This window comes from Vidua macroura, chromosome 21 (assembly GCF_024509145.1).
Source record: "Vidua macroura isolate BioBank_ID:100142 chromosome 21, ASM2450914v1, whole genome shotgun sequence".
Lineage (NCBI taxonomy): Eukaryota > Metazoa > Chordata > Aves > Passeriformes > Viduidae > Vidua > Vidua macroura.
In genome coordinates, this window is record NC_071591.1 from 1820293 (window position 1) to 1841776 (window position 21484).

General features: G+C 52.9%; 2 protein-coding genes across 3 annotated transcripts in view; one reads left to right on the forward strand and one right to left on the reverse strand.

The window, feature by feature from the left end:
* Nucleotides 1-17618, forward strand: LHX6 (LIM homeobox 6). 2 transcript variants are annotated; one of them, XM_053996545.1, is made up of 9 exons: nt 1-236; nt 533-715; nt 792-913; nt 6404-6624; nt 8897-8997; nt 9078-9173; nt 10734-10908; nt 11461-11564; nt 13215-13317. In XM_053996545.1, exons 1-9 carry the CDS (start codon nt 132-134, stop codon nt 13233-13235), a joined length of 1128 nt encoding a protein of 375 aa, XP_053852520.1. In that variant the 5' UTR covers nt 1-131; the 3' UTR covers nt 13236-13317. The 2 variants fall into 2 exon arrangements, with proteins under 2 accessions (XP_053852520.1, XP_053852522.1); XM_053996547.1 differs by lacking the exon at nt 11461-11564 and having other exon boundaries at nt 13215-17618.
* The window catches only part of MORN5 (MORN repeat containing 5), a 14616-nt gene continuing 9304 nt past the window's right edge, over nt 16173-21484 (reverse strand). Inside the window, exons 5-6 of the mRNA XM_053996548.1 lie at nt 17504-17618; nt 16173-16280 (exon numbers count right to left, since the gene is read on the reverse strand). Of these exons, the coding sequence (XP_053852523.1) occupies nt 17539-17618 (80 nt within the window). The 3' untranslated portion in view covers nt 16173-16280; nt 17504-17538. The remainder of the gene's footprint in view (nt 16281-17503; nt 17619-21484) is intronic.

Sequence of the window (21484 nt, forward strand, 5' to 3'; positions counted from 1 at the left end):
TTCAATCCACATTCAAATTGCTTCATTAAAGAGACGCAGCTTTTGTTGCAAAGGATTTAAATGGCCACTAGAAAGTTCTTATTTATTGTTTTGAGGCGGTTTATATAGAGTGCCCCGCGCTCGCCCGGCGCATGGAGCCGCAGCCTCCTTCTCCCGCTCTCTCCATCAAGGTGATGCCGCCGGAGCCGCTGCCCAAGGGGAGCGCCCGCTGTCTGGACCCGCACTCCCGCGCCATGGTAAGCGGGGCCGGGGGCTGCGGGTTCCAGCCGGGACCCACCGGGCCGGGAATGCGGGGCCGCACTGGGCCGGGGGTGCCGGGAGCTGTGGGGACCCGCCGGGATGCGCTGGGCCGGGGGCAGCGCGGACGCGCGGCACCGGGGATTGCGGGGTCCCGCCAGGGATGTCGGGGGTTTGTGCGTACCCGCCGGGCCGGGGATGCCGAGGACTGCGGGGACCCGGCGGGACGCTGCGCTTCGGTGCTGCGGGGAACGGCGGGGCCCCGGCTGACGGCCCCTCGGCGCTCTGCCCGCAGTCGCAGCCCGACGGGGAGCCTCTGCCTGGAGCCCTGGAGAAGGAGGACGCCCGCTCAGCGCCCAGCACCCCTTCCACGCCGTCCGTCTGCTCCCCTCCATCCTCCTCCTCCTCCACGCCGTCGGCCGGCAAAAACGTCTGCTCCAGCTGCGGGCTGGAGATCCTCGACCGGTACCTGCTGAAGGTGAGCGGGGCGGAGGGCCGTGGGGGCGGCGGGGGGCGGCGGGTGGCCCCGGGTCTCAGCCCCTTCTCTGCCGCAGGTGAACAACCTCATCTGGCACGTCCGGTGCCTGGAGTGCTCCGTGTGCCGCACCTCGCTGCGCCAGCAGCACAGCTGCTACATCAAGAACAAGGAGATCTTCTGCAAGATGGACTACTTCAGGTAGGGACCGGGCCGGGGCCGCTCCGGGGGGCTCAGCCCTCGCCGGCTGCCGCGGGGTCGGGGCCGCTCGGGCGCTGCCGTGGGGAAGGTTTGGAAAACCCGCCGAGCTCTCTGGATCAGCCGGGTGGGAGACGACCCTCGGGAAACGAGGAGAAAGGAAGGAAGGGAGTTTGGGGTGCAACTGCACAACCGCCCGGAGGGATTCCTGCCCTCTGACCGGGCTGTGCGGGCCGCCCCGAGCCCCTGCTCCTCCCGGCTCGGCGGCGACAGCGCCGGCTCCGGGCGTGCGGCGTGGCCGGGATGGCCCCGCGGCGGGGAAACGGGGCTCGAACGGCCTCATCCCGGCTCCTGCCGGAGAGTAAATAAGTGCTGCCAGCCTGCGGTGCCCAGCGGCTTTCGGGGAGCCCCTGTCAGCGCTGTGGGCCCTCAATGGCCGGAGCGTCCGCGGCGGGAGCGCGTTACGGAACGGAAACGAACGACGGGCGGCAGCTGCGGCCGGCCGGGGCTCGGCGGCGGCCCCGGGGCTCGGTCCGGACCCGCACACGCGGGACAGCCTGTCCCGCAGGGAGAATGTTCTGGCTTCGAAAGGCTTTCTGTTCTAAACCTTAAACCACTAATTTTCCCCCAATTTGACTCGCACGAGGGGACTGAGTATTTTGAGCTCCTCGCCGGGGTTTAGCCAAACATTGGAACCTCCGCTCTGACTTTCCCCATCCTACCAGGATGAGGGAATGCTGTTTGACCCGGGAGGAAGGCGAATGGCGGGCAGGAAATGGGAATGACCCCGGCGGGGCGCGGGGGGCTCGGAGCATCCTCCGGCCGCCGCAGAGCTCGGGGTTGCCCCGACGCCAGCGCGCAGGGGAGTTCGGGGGGCACCTCAGAGATTCCTCCGGTGTTTTTTATTAAAGGGTCTGCGATTGCCCGATTTTTTGCAGCTCAGCCCCTGTCCCCGCCGGGCTCGGTGCGGTGCCGCGGGAGTGCGGGGCTCGCGGAGGCGGGTAAGGGGCTCGGAGAACCGGGTTAGTCCCGAGGCTGCGGTGCTCTGCGTCCTGCCCTGTGATGGTTTTTTGTTGTTGTTATTACTATTATTATTATTGTTATTATTTTCAAAACGTAATTTTCGGTGATTTCAGCGAAATTTTCCCCACTCAACACAGAAAGGCACAAGGGGGTCCCGGGTCCGCGGTGCTGTTTTGGAGCACTTTGAGCGTTTTCATTCATTTATCACCGTTCTGGTGCCGTTGATGTTTGGTTTCCTTTTGGTTTGTTTTTAAGAGCGTACCTTTCCAAAGGCGGTTTTAAAGTAGCCCCAGGATCTCGAAATGACCTTTCAGCAAATATGGCAAATAACAATGTTAAAATAAATCTGTTTCGCGACCCCCAGTCCAAGAAGCTCCGACCCCCCTCCCCGCTGGGAGCAGCCAGGCTCTGCCCGCTGGCACCGGCGGGGCCAAGGGAAATAAAACGAAAATCGCGGAAGCCGCCGCAGGACGCTCCCGGTTCCTGCGGCAACCGTTCGGGGGGCGCGGGGGCTTCCAGCCCGCGCTCCGCACTTGTCTTTTGCAAAGAAAGGTGGGGGTTTGGAGAGATTTTTTGGTTTGGTTTGGTTTAGGTTTTTTTTTCGGTTTTTTTTTTTTTTTTTTTGGGTGAATCTCTGAGCGACGGCAGCGGCGGCGCTCGGAGCCCGGCGGGTGCGGAGCTGCGTCGCTGCCCCCGACCCCGCGGGGATCGCTGCGGCCCCGGCCGAACCCCGGGCCGGCCCCGGTGCGGTGCTCGGGGGTGGCGGGCGGGGGTCGCTCCCGCCGCCGCCTCCCGCGGCAGAACCCGCCGGGCTGAGCCACCGCCGTCGGTGCCGGTGTGCGGCCGGGAGCCGTTCAGCAGCGCTGCGATCCCTCCTGCCACCCCTGGCAAACTCGCCTCGTTGTCCACTCTCTCGGCTACCTCCTGCACCCACCAGCCCTGGGAGCATCCTGGCTGGCATCTTGTTGGCTCCAGCCAGTGGAACCTGGTGCGTGGCACGGGCTAAACCTGATCCTTGGGATGGATTTTGAAGATTTTATTTATTATTTGAGGCAGATTAAATGTGTGTGTGTTTTTTGGTTTTTTTTTTTTAAGCAAAGCAGAAACCCCATCCTAACCCGTGTGGTCCTTGGAGCCAAGGCAGATGGAAGGGGCAGTGAGATGCTCTGCACGGGTCACACGGATGCTCTGCTGCTGCAGAGCTGATTCCTCTGACACCAGGGCTGTTGGGGGATGCTGAGGATGAAGGCTGTCGGGCACGGGGCTGTCATGCCACAGCCCCACTGCCCACGGGGAGTGTGGTTAGGCCTGCTCTGTCCAAGTGTCCCTTCTCTATCCCCATGAGAGGTTGTGTAGGTGCTGGCTCTGCTGTGACTCCATGGCCTCAAGTGCATTTTTTTAAGCAAATGCTGCTGTTTCCTGTGTCTTGTCAAATAATTACATTTGGCATCCAAGTCTCCAGTGCTCCAAGGAGAACCAAATTAAGATTGGAGCTCATGGAGCAGAACACCGTGTTCCCAGCCATGAAAGGGCTGCTCACAGCCAAGCTCCCGTGGCTCCGGTCACCTGGAGGCTCAGCACGATCCTGCTGTGATTCCTGCTGTGCCCTGCTGTGACCTCGGTGGGCAGTCTGCAGGCATGTGACCTTGGGGTCACTGGCCTGGCCGTGGTGGCTCAGGTGGCCTTCATCCCAGAGGTTGCATCCCTCCAGGACGATGCTCCTGCTCGGGCATCGCAGTGGCGCAGCGTGAAGATCCTCGCTGCTCTGCTCTGAGCCTGGGCAGATGTGAGCTGCAGCTGACCCTGAGGGCTGTGCTAGAGGCTTCCTACAGAGTGGACCCAGGAGGGGACAGGAATGTTTGGAGCTGTGCATGGCCCCGGGGCTGGGTGCCCCTTGCCCTTTCCCCCCCGGCAGGGATGGACAGGAGGGCTGAGGGAGCTGTGGCACCTGGGTACAAGCAGCGTGGGAGAGACAGGATGCACCAGGGCGTCCTCCCGCCTCTGCTCTTCCTGCGCCCCAGATGATGTGGCCGCCCCTGGGGGAGGTGGGATGAGTCTTCCTGGGATGAGTCTCTCTGGCATGAGTCTTTCTTGGTAACGTTGTTGTTGGTTTCCATCTCCCAGAGTTAACCTTTGGGGAGAGCATCTGCTCACCTGACCACAAACCATGCATGTAGGGCACGAGTCCATGGCTCTGGTAGTGTTTGGTGATGCTCTAGCTTGTGCCACAGTTCTGGGCTTGGACAAATCCTCTGGCTCTGTGTCTCTTGCTACAGTGTGGCCCTGTCCCCATTCCCATTCTGTCCCTGCCAGGCAGGTGGCAGGAGTCCTGTGGAGCTCCTCTCCTGGTGCTCTACTGCCCCGAGCAGATGGGGCTCTTAGGGCTCTCACTGCCCTGTGAGCTCAGTGAGCTAAATCCTGTGTTGTGTTTGAGCTGTTACTTGCAGTGGTGACGGTCAGGGCAGATTTCTCTCCCCGTTCCTGTGTCCCTGCAGTGGTGGTCCCTGCAGTGTGACCCTCTGTGGGGTGACAGTGGGTGCTGGTGCCTGGCCCCAGCCCTGTCTCTGATCCGCAGCGGTGCCGCAGACGGGAGTTGGCCGAGAGCCGCAGGCACAGCGTCAGTGCTGCTGCTGCCGCAGGCTGTGCAGCCCCGTGCCTGCGCTGCTGCTGAGCCTCAGCCTCCCTGCAGGTTCTGCTCGTGGCGTGGCCCTGCAGGGACAGCGGCATCAGCCTCTGCCTGTGCTGCTGCCACGGCCACACGAGCCCCCGCGCCTTTCAGCAAACCCTGTCCAAATCCCTGGGTGCTGCTGCCAACCTGGGGGTCCTGCCTGGTCCTCAGGAGATGCCTGGGTGTCTCCTCAGACCCCAGCTGATGTGTGATGGGGATGTGTGACCTTTTCTGTGTGGTGCCTCAGTTTCCCCGTGCCCGTGCTGTGCTCCCCCCTCCTGGGCTGGGATTGGAGCGGGGAGCGGCGATCACCACGTGCCATTAGCTCCGTACGCCTGCCCCTCGCTTGATACTGTTCAGCAAGTACGACTGTTTACATAGCACATTGTTCAAAGTAATTCAATTTACAGGAATGATCTTTATTTCTAAATAAAAAATTAATACAGTTCTTTTGTTTGTGCGTTTATATAAACGAGCTGGCACAAAGTCAGTTTACAATGTTCCCATCTGAAGTAAATTAGTGAAGTCTCTTAGCTAAGTCTCTGTATAATTTCAGCACAGAAATGTCCTCTTTTTTTTTTTCTTCTTTTTTGGTCAGCTATGGTCAGGCTGAAAAATGTAGACCCTTCTTTTCCTCCCAAATAGTTTTGCTATTAGTAATCCCAGCACAGGACAGTATTTCCACATCTTGCTGGGCCCATGGTGGGCAGCAGTTCCTCGGTGTGGGGTCGGGCAGGGGCAGCACACTGGCCTTGGTGGCCTGGCCTGGGCCCTGTCTCTGCCTGTCTGCAGAGCTTGGGGCTGCTCTGGCCACTGAACCGAAGGGTTTGTGCTGCGGGGTCTCTCCTGTCGCTCGCTGTGGTCGTTTCTTGGCGGTGTTTTGTGCCTGCCCTGAGAGATGCTGGAGCTGCTTGGGCAGGGCTGCCAGTGGCTCTGCTTCCCACCGTGGTGAGGGGCTGGCAGGAGCCCTCGGGAGCTTGAAGTGACAGTGGCAGTGCTGGGGCTGTGTGGGGAAGTGCACGGACTCTGTTGGAGCCAGTGCCACCTCTGCGGTGGCAGAGGAGATGCTCCCTTCTCTACTGATGCTCTTGCTGCTGTTCATTGCATTTTTTATTTTAAGCAGCAGTAATACTGAAATGCAGATATCAAACCAAGGCCATGCTTGGCACCTCATGTCAGACACTGACCTGGGGGTTCAGGGCCATGGGGGCCACATCTGCTGCTCCCTGTGAATCACCTGCCCTTGACCATCAGCATCCTGACAGGAATGGGGGTTTTCACACAGTCACCTGGTGAGGGGATCCTGGCTGTCCTGCTGCCTCTTGACTGTGCTGAGCTACCTTCCAGCACAGTCATCATCTTCTCACAGTGAGGAGACCTCCTCCACGGGGGAAAAAGCAGATGTGTGTGCCTGTACGTGTGAGGAGAGCACACATGGTTTGATTTATGGCAGCGGGAGAGAACCAGCTCTGACACAGTTTCCATCCGAGTGTCACACTGGCTGTTATCAAAATAAAAAACCCACGGGCTTGGAAGCTGATTCACGGCGCTGCGTCACCTCGGGCCCCTCGGCCGCGTCTGGCGCCGCGGGGCTGCAATGAGTTCCACCCCACTGCTGCCCACACCGCTGCCACTTCCACAGCACAGGCGCCACTGGGGCGGCCCCGTTGCACCTCTGCATGCAGGGGTGTTGTGGGAGTTGGGGTGTTCGGGGTGAGCAACGGGGTTGGCAGCAACACCTGCAGCGTGGCATGGTGCTGCCTGCCCTCCCCTGCCTGCCCTCACCCTCCTCTTCTCCGCAGCCGGTTCGGTACCAAGTGTGCCCGCTGTGGCAGGCAGATCTACGCCAGCGACTGGGTGCGGCGGGCGCGGGGCAACGCCTACCACCTGGCCTGCTTCGCCTGCTTCTCCTGCAAGCGGCAGCTCTCCACCGGCGAGGAGTTCGGCCTGGTGGAGGAGAAGGTGCTGTGCCGGATCCACTACGACACCATGATAGAGAACCTCAAGCGAGCGGCAGAGAACGGTACGGAGCGCCAGCGGTCGCGGCCTCAGCCCGGGAAGCGGGCAGGGTGTCACTGTCCCCCGCGCTGCCCCTTAGCACAGGGTGTTGGGGTCGGTTCTATCGTAGCCCAAAAGGGGCGATGGGTGGCCCCGGGGGGGTTGAGCACAAGGCCCTGGGCTGGCAGAGGGCTCAATGTGCCGGCAGCACCTGCGGCTCGTGGCAGACCCGTGTGCCGTGGGCACTGCCAGGGACAAGCGCCTGGTCGTGCACAGCCTGGAGTGCAGAGCGCGAGGAAGCCGCTGGGATTTGAGGCTGTGAGTCATAAATGTAGAAGGTGGGATTGGCCATTCGACAAAACCTTCCCATCATTTTCCACCCGCCCTGCCCATCTGGGGTCGTGGCACTCCCAGCTGGACAGCGCTGCGCCACGGCCAGCCAGCCTCCGGTGACACCAGGGTCACGCAGCACTGCAGCTCCTGTCCCTTCCCCATCCTCCTGCACAGCAGTGCCCAGAGAGATGCTCAGAGCAACAAATTTGTGGGGTTGGTCCAGAGTGGGGCTCGGGGAGGCCAGGCAGTGCCAGGGCCTGTCCTGTGGTGGAAAGTACTTCAGCACATGGTGGGCACAGGGAGTGACACGCCATGTCCCGGCCCATGCAGCATGTGGAAACCATTAACAACCTGACAGGAAAATAATATGGTTCAGTTTACTGCGTTTGAGAAAGAGGATGAAAACAGAGTGCCCAGTTGGGCTGGGAGGGTCCTGGCTTGGGATGTGGCTTGTGACGTGTTGGTCCATATGGTCAGCTGCTGCGGGGGCGCGAGGGAGGTGATGGGGAGCAAGGATGGAGGGGGAGAAGCCACGTGTCCTGGGGGAGCAGAATGGTGTGAGGACAGCAGGGGCTGGCACCGGGGAGTCCTGCAGAGCTGTTGCCCCAGCTGAGGGCTGGGATGGTGGGTTTGCTGCTGCTGCTGCTCAGAACAACCTGCTGGTGTGGGCTGAGCACCAGTGTTGGGCAGTGCTGGGGCACCTGGTGAGTGTCAGGTGTCACTACCTGTGTCCAAGGGGTTTTGAGAAGGGGGTGGGATCACTTTGGAGAGCTGTAGTTGCTGTGGAGTTGCAGGGCCACACTCCCCCCTCCAGTAATTACCCAGCAATTTCTTCTGCACATGAGGTTTTACATACAAGAAAAATAAACAGATGTTGCTGAAGTCAGAGTCCCATTCATCATCCGAAAAGAACAAGTCAAACTATATGAGAAAGTCCTTCAACTCAAGCCAAGACAATCACAGCCTGGTCCAGCTTGCGGAGCGATCGCCGGGCTGTGCAGGCGCATCCTGGGAGCGGGGCGAGCGCCAGCCCTGCTCGCTGCCCTCCCCCACCCATCCTCGCTCGCCCCTCCCTCAGGGGGGCTTCACCTTCGCTGCCCGGAGCAGCCGGGCGTGGCACGGGCTGCAGCAGGGCCCTGGTGAGGGGCCAGGCTCTGGGCACCCTCTCTGAGGCTGCACAGCAGCGTGAGCACGGCTGGGCTCGCCCCGACGCTGTCCTGGGCAAGGGGAGGTCAGTGTCCCCCTGGAATGTCCCCCTTAGTGCGGCTGCTGCTCACTCATGGCCACCCCAAGGCCGTGGGGACGGGGCTGCTCCTGCTGCTGCTCTGGGACCCGGGAGGAAGAGGAGGTCAGGGTGCTGGGGCAGTTTGGGGCTGGGGAAAGGAGCAAAGAGCCCATTGAAACGCTCTGAGCAAATGAAAGGACTGATGGAGGCAGCGCCCACGAGGGAAAACGGAGTCACAGGGGGCAGCAAGGGGCAGGAGTGATGGATGTTGGTGAGCCTGGCAGAGACAGGGTCCCTTCCGAGCCACTCCCTGGAGAATGTGGCCAAGTGGTGATCAGGAGTCAGGGCCAGAGGGACATCAGTGCTTGCCCTCACACACCACCTTGACCCTCTTCCTTGCTGCTGTCTCCCCTTATTCCCTGCGGCTTCCACCACTTGCTGCATTTTTCTTAATTCCGCAGTAAACTCTTGGGGAATGGCTGTTTCTCCTTCCCCATGTGTGGAGGAGCTCAGCAGCCCAGGGCAGCTCCGGGGTGGCAGTGCTGGCTCCACTCTTTCTGCTCCCACTGCAGCAAGTCCCAGGCTGTGATGCCAGGGCTGTTGTCCCTCCCTTGAGGGGATGCCCTGGGTGTCCCACGCTGTGATGCCACCAGGTGTGGTGTCCCCCAGACCAGCAGCTGCTGCACGTGGTGGGGCAGGCAGGCTTCTGCCCTGTGGCTCAGAGGACTTCTCTCTGCAGGCAATGGGATCACGCTGGAGGGGGCTGTGCCCTCGGAGCAGGACAGCCAGCCGAAGCCAGCCAAGAGAGCCCGCACCTCCTTCACCGCCGAGCAGCTGCAGGTAGGGCAGGAGGGCCGGGGGGGCTGCAGGGCCCGGGACTCCCCAGCCTCATGCCGAGCCCCTCTCTCCTCTCTCCACAGGTCATGCAGGCACAGTTTGCTCAGGACAACAACCCCGACGCACAAACGCTTCAGAAGCTGGCGGACATGACAGGGCTGAGCCGGAGAGTCATTCAGGTGAGGGCAGGGACGGGCAGGGGGTGGCCACCGCCGGCCGAGCAGCCCCAGGCAGGGCAAGGAGGGGACACCTGAAGGCTGGCACCAGGCAGGGCTCGCACTCAGAGCCCCGTGGCTCCTCAGCCCCGGACCTGCAGCATCCAGCAGCTTCGTGCTGCCTCCCTGCGTGCCGGCTGCTCTGCCGTTCCTTCTCTGTCTCGCTCGTGGGTTTTCTATTTGTTTTTCCCTCTTATGATGCAATGAATCAAAACCCCAACAGCCCCAGCCATCCGCAGAAAATCACTGGGTGGGAAAGCTGCCGTAAGCACCAGGTCCTGGAGCTGTGCTCTGTCCCAGCGCTGACAGGAGTGCGGGCGCTCCCCCGGCAGCCGTCCCTGCCACGAGCAGGCAGAGTCGGGAAGTATTGGCATTGAGAAGTTTAAAGAAAAAGGAGTTTTGCAGCTCTAGGGGACCCCGTGGCAGGGAAGTGCCCACCCCTGATCTGGGAGGGGAGGGTGGGTGGTGCCGTAGGGACTGAGAAATGTCCCCTCTGCAGCTCCCAGCTCACAGGCAGCCCAGCTCTGCCTCTTGGTGACGTTTGTACTCATCACTTTAACGTTCTGCTCACATACTTTCTGCGTACAATGAAAACACGAGTGATTAAAATAAATTTGGAGCTTTCATCCGAGATTGTTTTGCCAATGACACATTTAAATTTCGTGTGTGAAAATCTGGCTTGAGCCTCTGTTATTGAGATTCTCCATTTAGCTAAAGATCAAGCAGGCTGCACACCGGGTGATTTTTTATGTGGATATTTTTTAAAGGTGCTTTGAACAGGAAACAATTTGTCAAATGCTTAGACTGTTTCCTTCTCTATGGTCCAGTGTGCTCTGCCTTGGAGAGCTGATCTTCACTCAGTCTTGGAGAAGGTTTTTACTCACAGCTATCTTTCAGAAATTAAAGTATAAGAAACAGATCATCTCTTTACATAAGAAACCCCTTCCATACATGTTTTAACTCTAGGATAGAATTCCCAAACTACTCCTTTAATTAGAGGCGGTGAGATATGATCAGAGATCCCATACCTGCTGTTCACACACATGGCTGTATCCCACCACAGCACCCTCCTGTCTCAGCTTTAATGTTCTGCTGATGGGGTTTTTGAATATGGTAAACCACAAGTGATTAAAACAATATTGTTTTCAACATTCCTAAAGTCACAACTTATCCTAGTTTAAACTTCTACTCATTTTTGTCCCCTCTTGTTTCTCCCTTTGCTACTGCTCAAGTGTCCCAACTGATCTCAGCTGGGATTGCAGATTAAAATTTACATGAGACCTTGAAAGGAGCTCCCATCATTTGCAGGGAAGCTGTGCAGGGGCAAAGCTTTGTGTATGCAGCTTCACTCTCGCTCTGGTGAGTGTAAAACAAACCTGTGGAAGCTGGTGAGGTGCAGATTTTCTCTACTTCATTCCTTTTGTAAAAACTTCGAAGAAACACCCATCCAAGGACCCTGGTGAAGGACCACATTTTAACCCAATTGTCCCTCAGCTGTCACAGCGTTCGCTGCTTTCTTTTCAGGTTTGGTTTCAAAACTGCAGAGCCCGCCATAAAAAACACACCCCGCAGCACACGGTGCCGCCCTCGGGAGCGCCCCCGTCCCGCATCCCCTCCTCGCTGTCCGATGACATCCACTACTCGCCCTTCAGCAGCCCCGAGCGGGCCCGGATGGTGACGCTGCACGGATACATCGAAAGTAAGAGGCGGCAGGGCTGGGGCAGGGCTGGGGCAGCGCCCGGGAGAGGGGCTGGCAAAATCCTCCTGGTGCTGCGGGTGCGGGGATGGCAAAACCCTCCCCGTGCTGCTGCTGCTCCTCGTGCCTGATAAACTTTGCCCTTGGGATTAACTCGTCCCCAGGAAAGTCAGTGCCTGGCTTTTACTGACTGGTCCTCGGCCCTCTTGTGCTCTCTGTGTCATGGAGAAGAGGTGTGAGTGTGCCCTGTGGGGCTCGGTGGTCAGTGGTCTCCTTCCTGCTCAGGACAGCAGAGTTGCTTTGTTCCCGGTGCCAGTGAACGATTTGTGAGTCATGGGCAGCTTTGGTCATGCCCGGACAGAGGTTTTGGCTCTGTGGCTCTTGTGAGGCTTCTCCTCCCCTCCCTCTCCCACAGGGCTCTGGCTGTGCCCCTGCCTGACCCGCCGGGCACCTCCTGCTCCTGCTCCCCGCGTGTCCCGGGGAAACGCGGCCGTGCCGCACGGAGGGCGTGTGTTGTTTGCAGTAACAGAGGCTGAAGCCTCTTCTCATCCACAGGTCAGGTACAGTGTGGACAAGTGCACTGTAGACTTCCCTACACTGCTCCACCAGTGCACCTCAAAGCAGACATGGAAGGACCACTATCTAATAGGGGTGAGAAGGTAAATGTAGTCCCTGTTCCAGGCTCTGGGGCCAACCCTCGCTGTAGCAAAGATTTGTGTGTAACGTCATTGCCACCGCTGTCTCCTGTCAGCATCACTGCTTCTCCATGACCTCCTCAGCTGCCACCCACCCATGTGTCTTCCCGTAGTTTTGGGGGCCCTAAGGTTGATGTACCCACTGTTGGTCAAAATGGCACCGCTGTGTTTTCCCCTGGACGCCCCTCGCTGTTGTGACATGCTGGGACTCTGTATCCACTGAAGGCTCTCACATCCTCCTGCCTGGATCCTCCCTGGTTTCCCCTTCCCGGTGCCCTGAGCTCTGTCCTGCTCCATTCCCCAGGTGCCTGCAGGTGTGGTCAGTGTGAACAGCACCTGGTGTTAACAACGGAGCAGGGGGGGGCCTCTGGCACGTGCTAACTTCCCAGTTTTCCATGAGTTAACAAAAAAGATTAATTTCTTGTGGATTGCAGTATTGCTTAAAAATAATAACAACTGGCTGTTACAATATCTGAAGTAGGAATGTTATTTCACAATGTCTGGCCAGGAGACAATATTGCATGTTGATATTTTTCTGTTCAGCTCTTACAGTATCTGTTCTAACACACAGCTTCTTGTGGGCAAGACTTCTCAAACATGACCCTAGTTTCAGTGACTTCCTTCTGAGGGAACACTGAGCCTTTGGCAGTTCTGAGTGGTTTTAATTTCTGTCTTTAGTGTTAGAAGTTCTCAGCACCTCTCTTTTCAGAGCTCTCTCAGTGCAACAACTTATTGAGCTCTGTTTCAATGGGCAGAAGCAAGAGCACAGCAAAGATTCTTTTTCAGTCTAAATTCTACCATTTTGTCATATGTGCCCAGCAAGCTGCAGATTTTTCAGAAAATATTATATTGTCCTGGTGCTGTTGTTAGAGAGGCTTCACTGCAGCAGGCAGCTCCTGATTCAAATGCAATTACTGGCTAGCAGCTGTTGCAGAACAGGGTTCTCAGGACACGGAGCTGCCCCCCAACCAGCTCCTTTTCTAAACAATCACTTGCGTGTTGAATTCCTGAAAACTGAAGTAGCTTTTTTTTCCCCACATCCAAAAAATTTTTAAAAGCAGAGATAGCCGAGATCCTGGGAAAACACATTTCAGAGTTGAGCGTGTGTTTCCCTCTGCCTGTGGGGCAGCCCCACCCTCCTCTCGGGGTGCCCAGTGCAGTGGCTGGTGAGAAGTGAGCTGTGACCAGCTCAGCAGCTGCTTCCCCTGAAGGCCGGGAAGGGGCTGGACCCGCAGAGCAGCGAGGTGCAGTGTTTGAGGGGAGCCCGTGCTGGTCACGAGTGAGGTGGACAGTCAGGACCGCTGGTCATGGTCTTTGTCCTTCTTGGTAGCTGCTGTATCACGGAACAGATGAATGAAGCGCCGTTTTTGGGGTGCTGCCCGGTTTCGTTCGGTTTCACAGCCGAAGGTGTGGTGCACCTCTCCCACCTGGGCTCCTCAGTGGCGGCTCCTTCCCTGGGCAGGGCTGGCAGCTCCTGGGCAGCACTTCCAGAGAGGGTTTTCCTGCGGGGAAGTGGCTGCCCCGGCAGATCCCGTGTCCGTTCTGCTGCTCCCTGCAAGCACATCGCCATGGCGAGGGCCGTGCCTCCGGCTGACGCTCCCGTTTCTCCCGCAGGTCATCCTCTTTCAGTACTGACTGCGCGGACTCTTCCTCACCTGCCCGTGGCCCTGCCGGCACCGCTGCCCCTCAGCCGCTGACAGCGCCCAGCCCTCGGCAGCTGCCACCGGTCCCGCGGGAGAAGCTCAGACCCAGCACTCTCAGTTCCTTCCATTGACCAGCGCCTCGCGCCCGCTCTGATTTCTCCAGCGACACTCTGTGTATGTGTGTGTTGAGTGCACAGTTACATTTTACACTTGTTTCTTGTGGACTTGTAGAATGACCGTGAGTCTCTCCAAGGCAGTGCCAGACACAGTCAAAACTGGTGACTCTACTGTGCTCGCAAGTCTTGCTCCCAAACCCACGGGAATATGAACAACCCAGAACATGCTGAGTCTCAGGGGGGTCGATGATCGCCTCTGAACACAAAGGAAGGAGGAATTTACGTGGTTTGGCCTGATTCTCTTTTTGCACCAGTGAAGCAGTTCCTGGACATCCCTCCTTCTTTCCACTCGCGTGTGTGAAATCTGAAATTGGCTTTTTGGCTCAGCGACTCGTATACAGACAGACCTTCCTGAGCCAAACTCGCAGGTAGCTGAGACTCCACTGAGTGGAAAACATGATGCCAGCTGGAAATAGGCAGTTTTTCTTCCTCCTCAAAGTGCTTTAGAATCACATGTCCTTTGATCACTCAAAGGTAAGTAAATCTTAGTGTTTTTCCCCCCGTTTTATAGGAGGGGAAGCAGAGATGTCCTGAACTGAGAGGAACCATGAGGGTTGGTGGCAGAGCCAGGTTTAGCACCCTGAAGTTTTTGATTGCTGACTTGTTCTTAGAACACTGAATATCTTTCTCCTCTCACAGCCATCTGCCAAATCTTTTATTTTTTTCTTTTTTTTTTTTTTTTAAGTTTTTTACTCTTGTTCTTTATTAACAAGCTACTTTATTTCCTTGGAGTCATATTGGATCACAAATGGGTGATTTCAGAATGTACCTACAGAAAACCCTCAGACAATCCATACTCTGGGACTGGGAAACGCTCGATGGAAGGTGGCCATAAAGGTGTAGAAATGTTCTGCCCTGCTGTGGACTCAAGTTCAGTCGGTGGAAAGAGTTGGGTAGAAACTGGAGACCAGTTAAAAAGGTGAAAGCCACAGTAAGGCCAGCAGGAACCGTCGCTAGCCAAGTGGACAGCAAGGGGATGGCATCTTCCTTTGTCTGCCAGAGATCCCCTCTGCCCTCCTGGTCTCCCCTGCTGGGGTAGGGCTGTTGGTCCTGCCAGGCCCTGGGATGAGGGTGCATTCCAGGAGAATGGCTGGGCTCACGGCAACAGCACAGGAGGTGCTCAGCAGTCTGGGCCCAAGTCAGGAAAAGGACTCCAAAACAATCCTATCCTTCATTGATGGTAATAATGAAAAGTAAACAAGAGACCTCTGCCAGCCCTCTCAGTTTGCACCGAGCCAAGAGCAGGTCTGTAACAAAACTTCTCTCCACACAAGCACATGGGTCTGTCCTGCTGTGAAGTGTCTGTGAGGCTGCTCTTCCAAGAATGTGAAAGCCTACCCTGAGCCACAGCTAGTGAGGGATGTGACTGAGCCGTGCCCGAGGAGCAGGAGATGGGAATCCATCTGTTACATAGCCTGTTTTTAATTGGAACTGTAGATACACGTGTTTTCCTCTCCGGGACATCCTGGATCAATCCGTGGCATGGGCCAGGTGGGCAAGCATGCCACTGCTCTGGCCAGCCCATATTGCACACGTGGGGAGCTTCTCCTGCCCGTGTCCCTGAACTCCGTGTGACACCAGCAGCCAGACACGTGGCTCCAGCTGAACCACGAGGAACGCTCCGGGAGTGGTGTGGGGAGATGGGGACGTCTGCTGAAGTGGCCACCGAGATCTCTTGGCCTGAGAAGTAACTGAGTACAGCACGCTTTGATATTGGTTGGAACAAATCCACACACGCACCCTCTCCCGTGTGTGTGCCCGTGTGTTGAGAGCGATGGTACTACCTCGGACAGCTGGGCCAGTATCTGTCAAATTGCAGCCAGCAGCTCTAGTCCCAGCTCAAAAAATAACATTTGAAAGGAGACAGGGGAATTAAGTCCACAAAATGTTTTTGTCACCTGCAGATGTGTGAGTGACCATTTCCAGAGTGTGACCAGTGACAAGGTGCTGTCACACGCCTGGCCTGACTGGAACCACCGCTGCAGAGGTGTCCCCCCCTGGGGAGGGGACAGTCACCAGTTGCTCCAGTTGCACCAGGTGCATCCTTTTTGTCCTTTTCATAGCAATGAGGGAAGGATGAGTGTTCCCTTGGCTGGCTGTTGGTGAGTGTTTGTCATCATGGGTTGAGGTGGTTGCTGTGTCCATGTGCCAGCCTTGAGATGCTCGTGGGGGCCGGGGGGGTCACCGAGGCCTGACTTTGTTCTCCATTTGTGCTTGCACATCCTAATGACCATTTAGTTGTGGAATTAGTGCCATAAAGGAATGGGTAGTTGTTCCATTTGACACTGGAGGAGAGATTCAGGCTGTAACTTGCCCTGATATCCCACAGTCTCAGAGATTGCCACAACTGTTCTGTTGAGGGAGAAAAGGGTTTGATGTGTTTCTCCCTTCTGTCTTGGCAATGCAGTGAAAGGGAAACTATGAAATATGTATCTGCTAAATACCAACTTGATAAGAAAAACCCCACTTGGGAAATGTCCTGGATATCCAAGGGTTTGTAAGCGATGCCACGGCAGGGCCGGAGTGCGAGGCAGGGCCGAGGGAATGTCGGTGTTTCTCTCCAGGGATGTGGGCTCACCACAGACTGTGCTCGGGGCACTTCCCCCCATAAGTAGCCAGGAGCAGCTTTGCTAATTCAGAAATCAGGCTCTGTTTATATTAAGCCCAAATTGTTTGCAAAAACTGGAAGCAATTCAGCTTGTGCAGTTTTAGAGCTAATTATGTGTATGGAAAATACTCAACTGTACCAAGAATGTAAGAAATCTTCTAATTTATTCAATACATTGTTTCACAACATATTTCACACTGACTGTTGCCACTGAACCAAACCTTATCTCAGGTCATTTGCATTCATCTCCTGTCTGTGGATTAAAAAAAAAATAAAATTAAAGTCATTCTCATTTTCTTAGTTTATTCAGTAATTGCCAGATGGGTTCTGGTGCAGCAATGCAGACTCCACGCACTAAACTTTTCCAGTTGCTATTTACAAACCCTTTTGCAGACAAGAACCCACTGAAGACAGCCAGTGAAAGGCTCCTCACTCCAGTTTAATAAGGTGACTAACAGAGCTCGGCTCTGGAAGTGGGATGGTTTCAGGTTTTATCAGCAGTGATTTTTTCTGGCTCATGCTGGTTAACCCAATGCCCGAGCTAAAGGTGCTTACAGAACTCACTCGTTGGGACAGGGAGTGGGAACCAATCCTGAACTACTATCGGTGATTTATCTCTAGGATGCCAACTAAACACCAGTTTTATTTCATCTGCCAATCATTTTGTTGTAGCATGTTGCAATTCTGCATGTCTTGGCTACAATGGTTAAAAATTTTTTTCTCTGAATGAGTGGACAGTCAAGACTAATATTTATTTTAAAAAAGTAAAACAAAATTGTAAGCACTTTTTGTAAAACCAATGTCTGTTTTGTTACATACTTTTAATGTTGTGCTTTGTAAATGTCTTATTTGTGTAATAAATAAAGTTAATGCAAGTAGAAGTGCTGGCACTTACATCCAGAAAATGATGTAATTCCATTTTATTTTATTTTTAAATACTTTCTGGCTTACTAATCAAGCAGCAACCCACCCAGTTTTCCTCTTTTATTATTTTGTTAAACTCTGGCTTCAGGAGAGTTCAACAAACGTTCGTAGTAAATGGATATAATTTCCTAGTTAGCAAACCCGTCATTAAAGAATACCTCTGGTGTACATTATTACAATGATCAATCAATATCAAAGTACTGAGCAAAAAGAGAGGAAAGGAATTCACCAGGACAGCTAACTAAAATCTGGGAAAATAATGTTGATTAAGATGGATTTGAATGACTTCAACACCGAATCTGAGGCACTCTTTTTAACAAATTGTTTTCAGGCTTAATAATGTTTATACATACTACACTGCACACCTCTCAGGAATATTATTGTGAGTACAGTCGGCTTTTTTGCTGTGGCTTTTGCTCAGCATGACTGATTAAATGATTATTTCCATTTTTCTTTGAGCTGACAAAGATGACAGAAAGATTATATTCCTGTCGAGGGAAAGGGTGAGACAAATCCACGAGGACAAATTGCATTTATTGTGAATCAGATTACCTGCTTTGCTGGAATATTGTCTAGGAAAAACTGGTTTATGGTTTTGGTTTGTGCTCAGTTGTTACATCCCAGGCTTTCCGGCAGGTCCGAAGGATCCATTCATGCTCTTCATCGTCTGAAAGGGAGAGAAAGGAACATTAAATATCCCCGTGTCAGATCTGCTCCTTGCACCCCTGGGCTCCAGCCCAAACAATCCATTTTTTCCTTGAAAAATAAATCCACTTTTTAGCCCCTGGCGTATCTTAGAACACTTTTTTTTGTTTGTTTGTTTGTTTAAAATATCGTGTGCTGTCGTGTGGGAATTTGTCAAGGCAGGAGGCACTGGCTCTGTGGCAAGGACTGATTATTCATCTCTTTGATAAGCTTGGGTGAACCACGAGATTTACATGTATAGATTTTACATTTTGTCTTTCTGGGCAAAATACACAGGAGAAATGTTGAAACTATCAGAAATGAAGATAGGCATTTTTAAAATGGCTGTGTTGCTTGTTGGTTTATAGAAAGTGAAGGTAAAGAAAAATTTCCAGTGAAATCCCAGGTTCTTGTCTTGGAGCTTTTCTTTCCATGCTGTTTCTGAGATGTATGTTGTGGCAGGTATTGATAAGCTGATGTAGTGGCTGAGAGATTTTTTAGACCAACTCCTGTGTCCCTTGTTAGTATTCATGTCTGTCGTATTTATTCTGAGAGCATAATGACACTGTGGAAAGAAAATAAAAGCAAAGACAATGTAGGAAAAAAAACAACTGACCAGCAAAGTTTGAATAGTAATTTTCTGCATGATTTACAAAAAAATAGTTTGGTGAATGTTAAGTTGTGGCTTCTTAATTTCAGGGATTTAAATTAGTCTTGTCTCCAAAAACTGTTCTGCAGCCTTTTCCTTTGTGTTTGTGTAGGAGAAAAGAGATCTGTGTAGTAAACCAGGAAAAACAAACTTCAAAAAGCCTTGGGAAAAAAAAAAAAAACAAAACCAAAACCAAAGTATTACTTACAACAATACCTGTATTTATTTTTATACTAATGACATATATTCGAGCTGCTTCTTGTGTTTACCACTGTCTTAGCAAATTCATATCAGCTGCTTGTGATGTGTGTAAAAATCTAAATGTTGAGGGTTTGTGGCAGCCCTTGTTACGTGCAAGAACAGATGACTGGGGGGAGGATGGAGCCGAGGGGCTGTGACCATCCCGGTCCCATTTTTTCACCCTGCTGAGCCCCCTGCCCAGGCAGGTCAAACAAACTGGAGGAAGAAGCATGTTGCTTCTCTAGGAGTCACATTTTCCTGGAGATCTTCTGATTGTGGAGTTGTACCTTTATGCTAAAGTGACAGAGGAACATTTGAAATGCAAAGGGAGGAAGATGCTGGGAATGAAGTGTTAAGCAAAGTCTCCAGAGGGGTATGTGACAAATTCTGATGCACAAGCCTGGGGGTTAATCCTATTGGCCGTGGTGGTTTGAGAATCAAGCTTTGTCTTTTCTTTTTTCTTCCCCTTTTTTTTTTCAGGCTGCCCTCCCTTTTCTCTCCTTGCTGGCCCAGCGAGTTGGGTGCACACCCTGAGGTGCTGCTCACTGCCAGCTCTGCTGGCATCCTGGTGCAGGAGGAAAGGTGCCAAGGTGCTGGCTTTAATGACTGCAAAATAGTCATAATTTGGATAAAATAGCTAAGCTCAGCTCTTTCTGTGTTTCACTGATTTTTTTTTTTTTATTCCTTAGAGATCCACAGATCCATTACAAAATATCCTGTTAATGGTACATTTCTAATTTGGGTGTAAAGTAGGACAAAATAGATGCTGAAAAAAAAATGCTGAAAGGGAAATTAAAAACACCAGCACAGAACCTTGCTTAGAGACCGTGCAATCCTCACAGGCAGATTCCACCGAGGGCTGCAACAGGAATGCAAATGTGGTCCTTAAGCTTTCTTAAAAACAACATCCAAGCCATAATCAATGTGCTGGCTTTTGTTCTATGCAGTAGGTGTTGCAGACGTGATCACGTGAGCCTTGCCTGTGACAGACATTGTCCAGTCTGTGTGGCTCTGTGGTTTTAGCTGGAATTGCCTCAAATAAAAAAAAAATCTAGTTTAACTGAGCTTGTAATAATTGCATGAAAAGGAAACTTTTGTCTGTTTCTGTCATGGTGAAGGAATAAGAAAACTTAGAGATGCTGTGCATCACCATGTCTGGCTGGTAGCTGGGCACACCTGGCTCACCTGAGTGCTAGAAATAACCAGCCTGAGTCTGTCTGAGCCCTTGAGAGTGCTCACTCAGCTGAGCATCAAGGGCATAAGCACAAAGAAAGGCAGATGCTAACTTGGCTTCACAGTTTCCAACATACCCTTGGTTTGCCCAGACTGTCTCATTCTGCACTCTGTTGGTCTCCTAGGAAAGCACCCAGGACAAGTCACTCCAGGTATCCTAGCCCTGCCAGACTGATTCCAAAATGTCTTGCTTTGTGCAGTGATCTGAGCCCATGCAAATTAAATACATGTTCATAAGCCCTGCTTAAGCTGCATGTAGTTTAACCAGACGTAAAAACTGAACGAGAGATGTGAATTTCAACTTTGTGCATGAAAAGGAAAAAAAAAAAATAGATGTAATGACTCAACATGAAGTAAATCCCTAGAGCTGCCATCCAGCCCAGTGTGATGTACAGCTGGTCCTCGGTCTAGGAAAGGGGAAATGAAAGAATTGGTCCAGGATAGGAAGAAGAACCACAGCCCAGGGATGAGAATGGCTCCAGGGCTGGCTATGGGAGAGGAGGCAGGGAAATATTAGAATGTAAAGAGTTAAGCTATGGTAAAACATACTTTTGCTACACTAAAGAAGACTGGTTGATAATTACTGTAGTTTTAGGGCTATTTGAATCAGTGCAGCTGCAACCTCTTCAGTAGTAACCCCTGAAACAAGACAAACTGGGTTTATTGTACTGAACAAGTCTTAAAGCTCCTCCCTGATTGTTAGTAATTGGCAGCAATGGACTTAACAGCCTCTTGACTACCCTTTTTACACTCTACCTGACTGTGCAGCTAACAATTTAAATCACAGATGCCGATCCTTCTTTGTGGCAGCTGCTTGTTAACTACACGTTCCTCTTTTTCTGCCACTGGCTGCTTCCATAACCCTGCAACACCAGGGTTAGATTGGAGAATCACATTTCATCAATATTTAAAATGGAATTAAACCTTGAAGTTTGATTAATGCTACCAGATAGTGAGTTGTAATTACTATTTTGCAAATTACAATTGTTTGAATATGTTAATATGATTGTCTAAGCACATCTTCACCTTCAGAAGTAATTTTCCTTTTAAAAAAGATTTGAAAAAAATACAAACTCTTTAATCAGTGCTAAATTATCACCCTGTGCACAATTAGGTAGAATGGGGTTCTTCGTGTGGTGTGCTGAATTTTGTGTCAGCATATTTATCTTTAAAAGTTAATCCATTTTTTTAGATTTTCCTCAGTAGAATAAACAGTGATGGAACAGACTTTGCTGAGAGAGGACTAACCATGCTGGTGTTTGAAGGTAAAGGAAAAAAGCTTTGTCTGAGCATTTAACTGCAATCTGGTATATCCCTGTGCAGTTAGTAAATATTACCCAGTCATTTCTTCCAAAGTCAGTGAAATATTATCATTATTGTCATGACATATTATTGGAATCTTGAAACTGAAACAGCAAAAGATTGTAATGGATGAGCTCTTGAATTATTTCCTTGTGTCTCAATCAAAAATTAGATCAGTTTCTAGCACCCACTAAATATATCTTGAATTTTGGGCTCCTCGGGCAGCCCACCCTGAGACAGCTCTCTGTCATTTTTGTGATTAATTCAGGCTGTTTCCATTGAGCAGGCAGAGGCACATGGAGCCAACCCTGGCAGCCACCTGCATGACTGGTCCCCAGAAACAGCATCAGCCCACAAAAGATGACTAAGCAGGGCTGCAAGTGTCCTGATGTCCTGCTGGACACTGTCCACACAGCCAACAGGTC

What these genes read in the sequence shown, in the direction of transcription:
- LHX6 (XM_053996545.1), top strand. Translation starts at nt 132, where the DNA reads ATGGAGCCGCAGCCTCCTTCTCCCGCTCTCTCCATCAAGGTGATGCCG. An exon ending in ACCCGCACTCCCGCGCCATG is followed by an intron (nt 237 to 532) that starts GTAAGCGGGGCC and finishes CTCTGCCCGCAG; the next exon opens with TCGCAGCCCGACGGGGAGCC. An exon ending in CAAGCGAGCGGCAGAGAACG is followed by an intron (nt 6,625 to 8,896) that starts GTACGGAGCGCC and finishes TTCTCTCTGCAG; the next exon opens with GCAATGGGATCACGCTGGAG.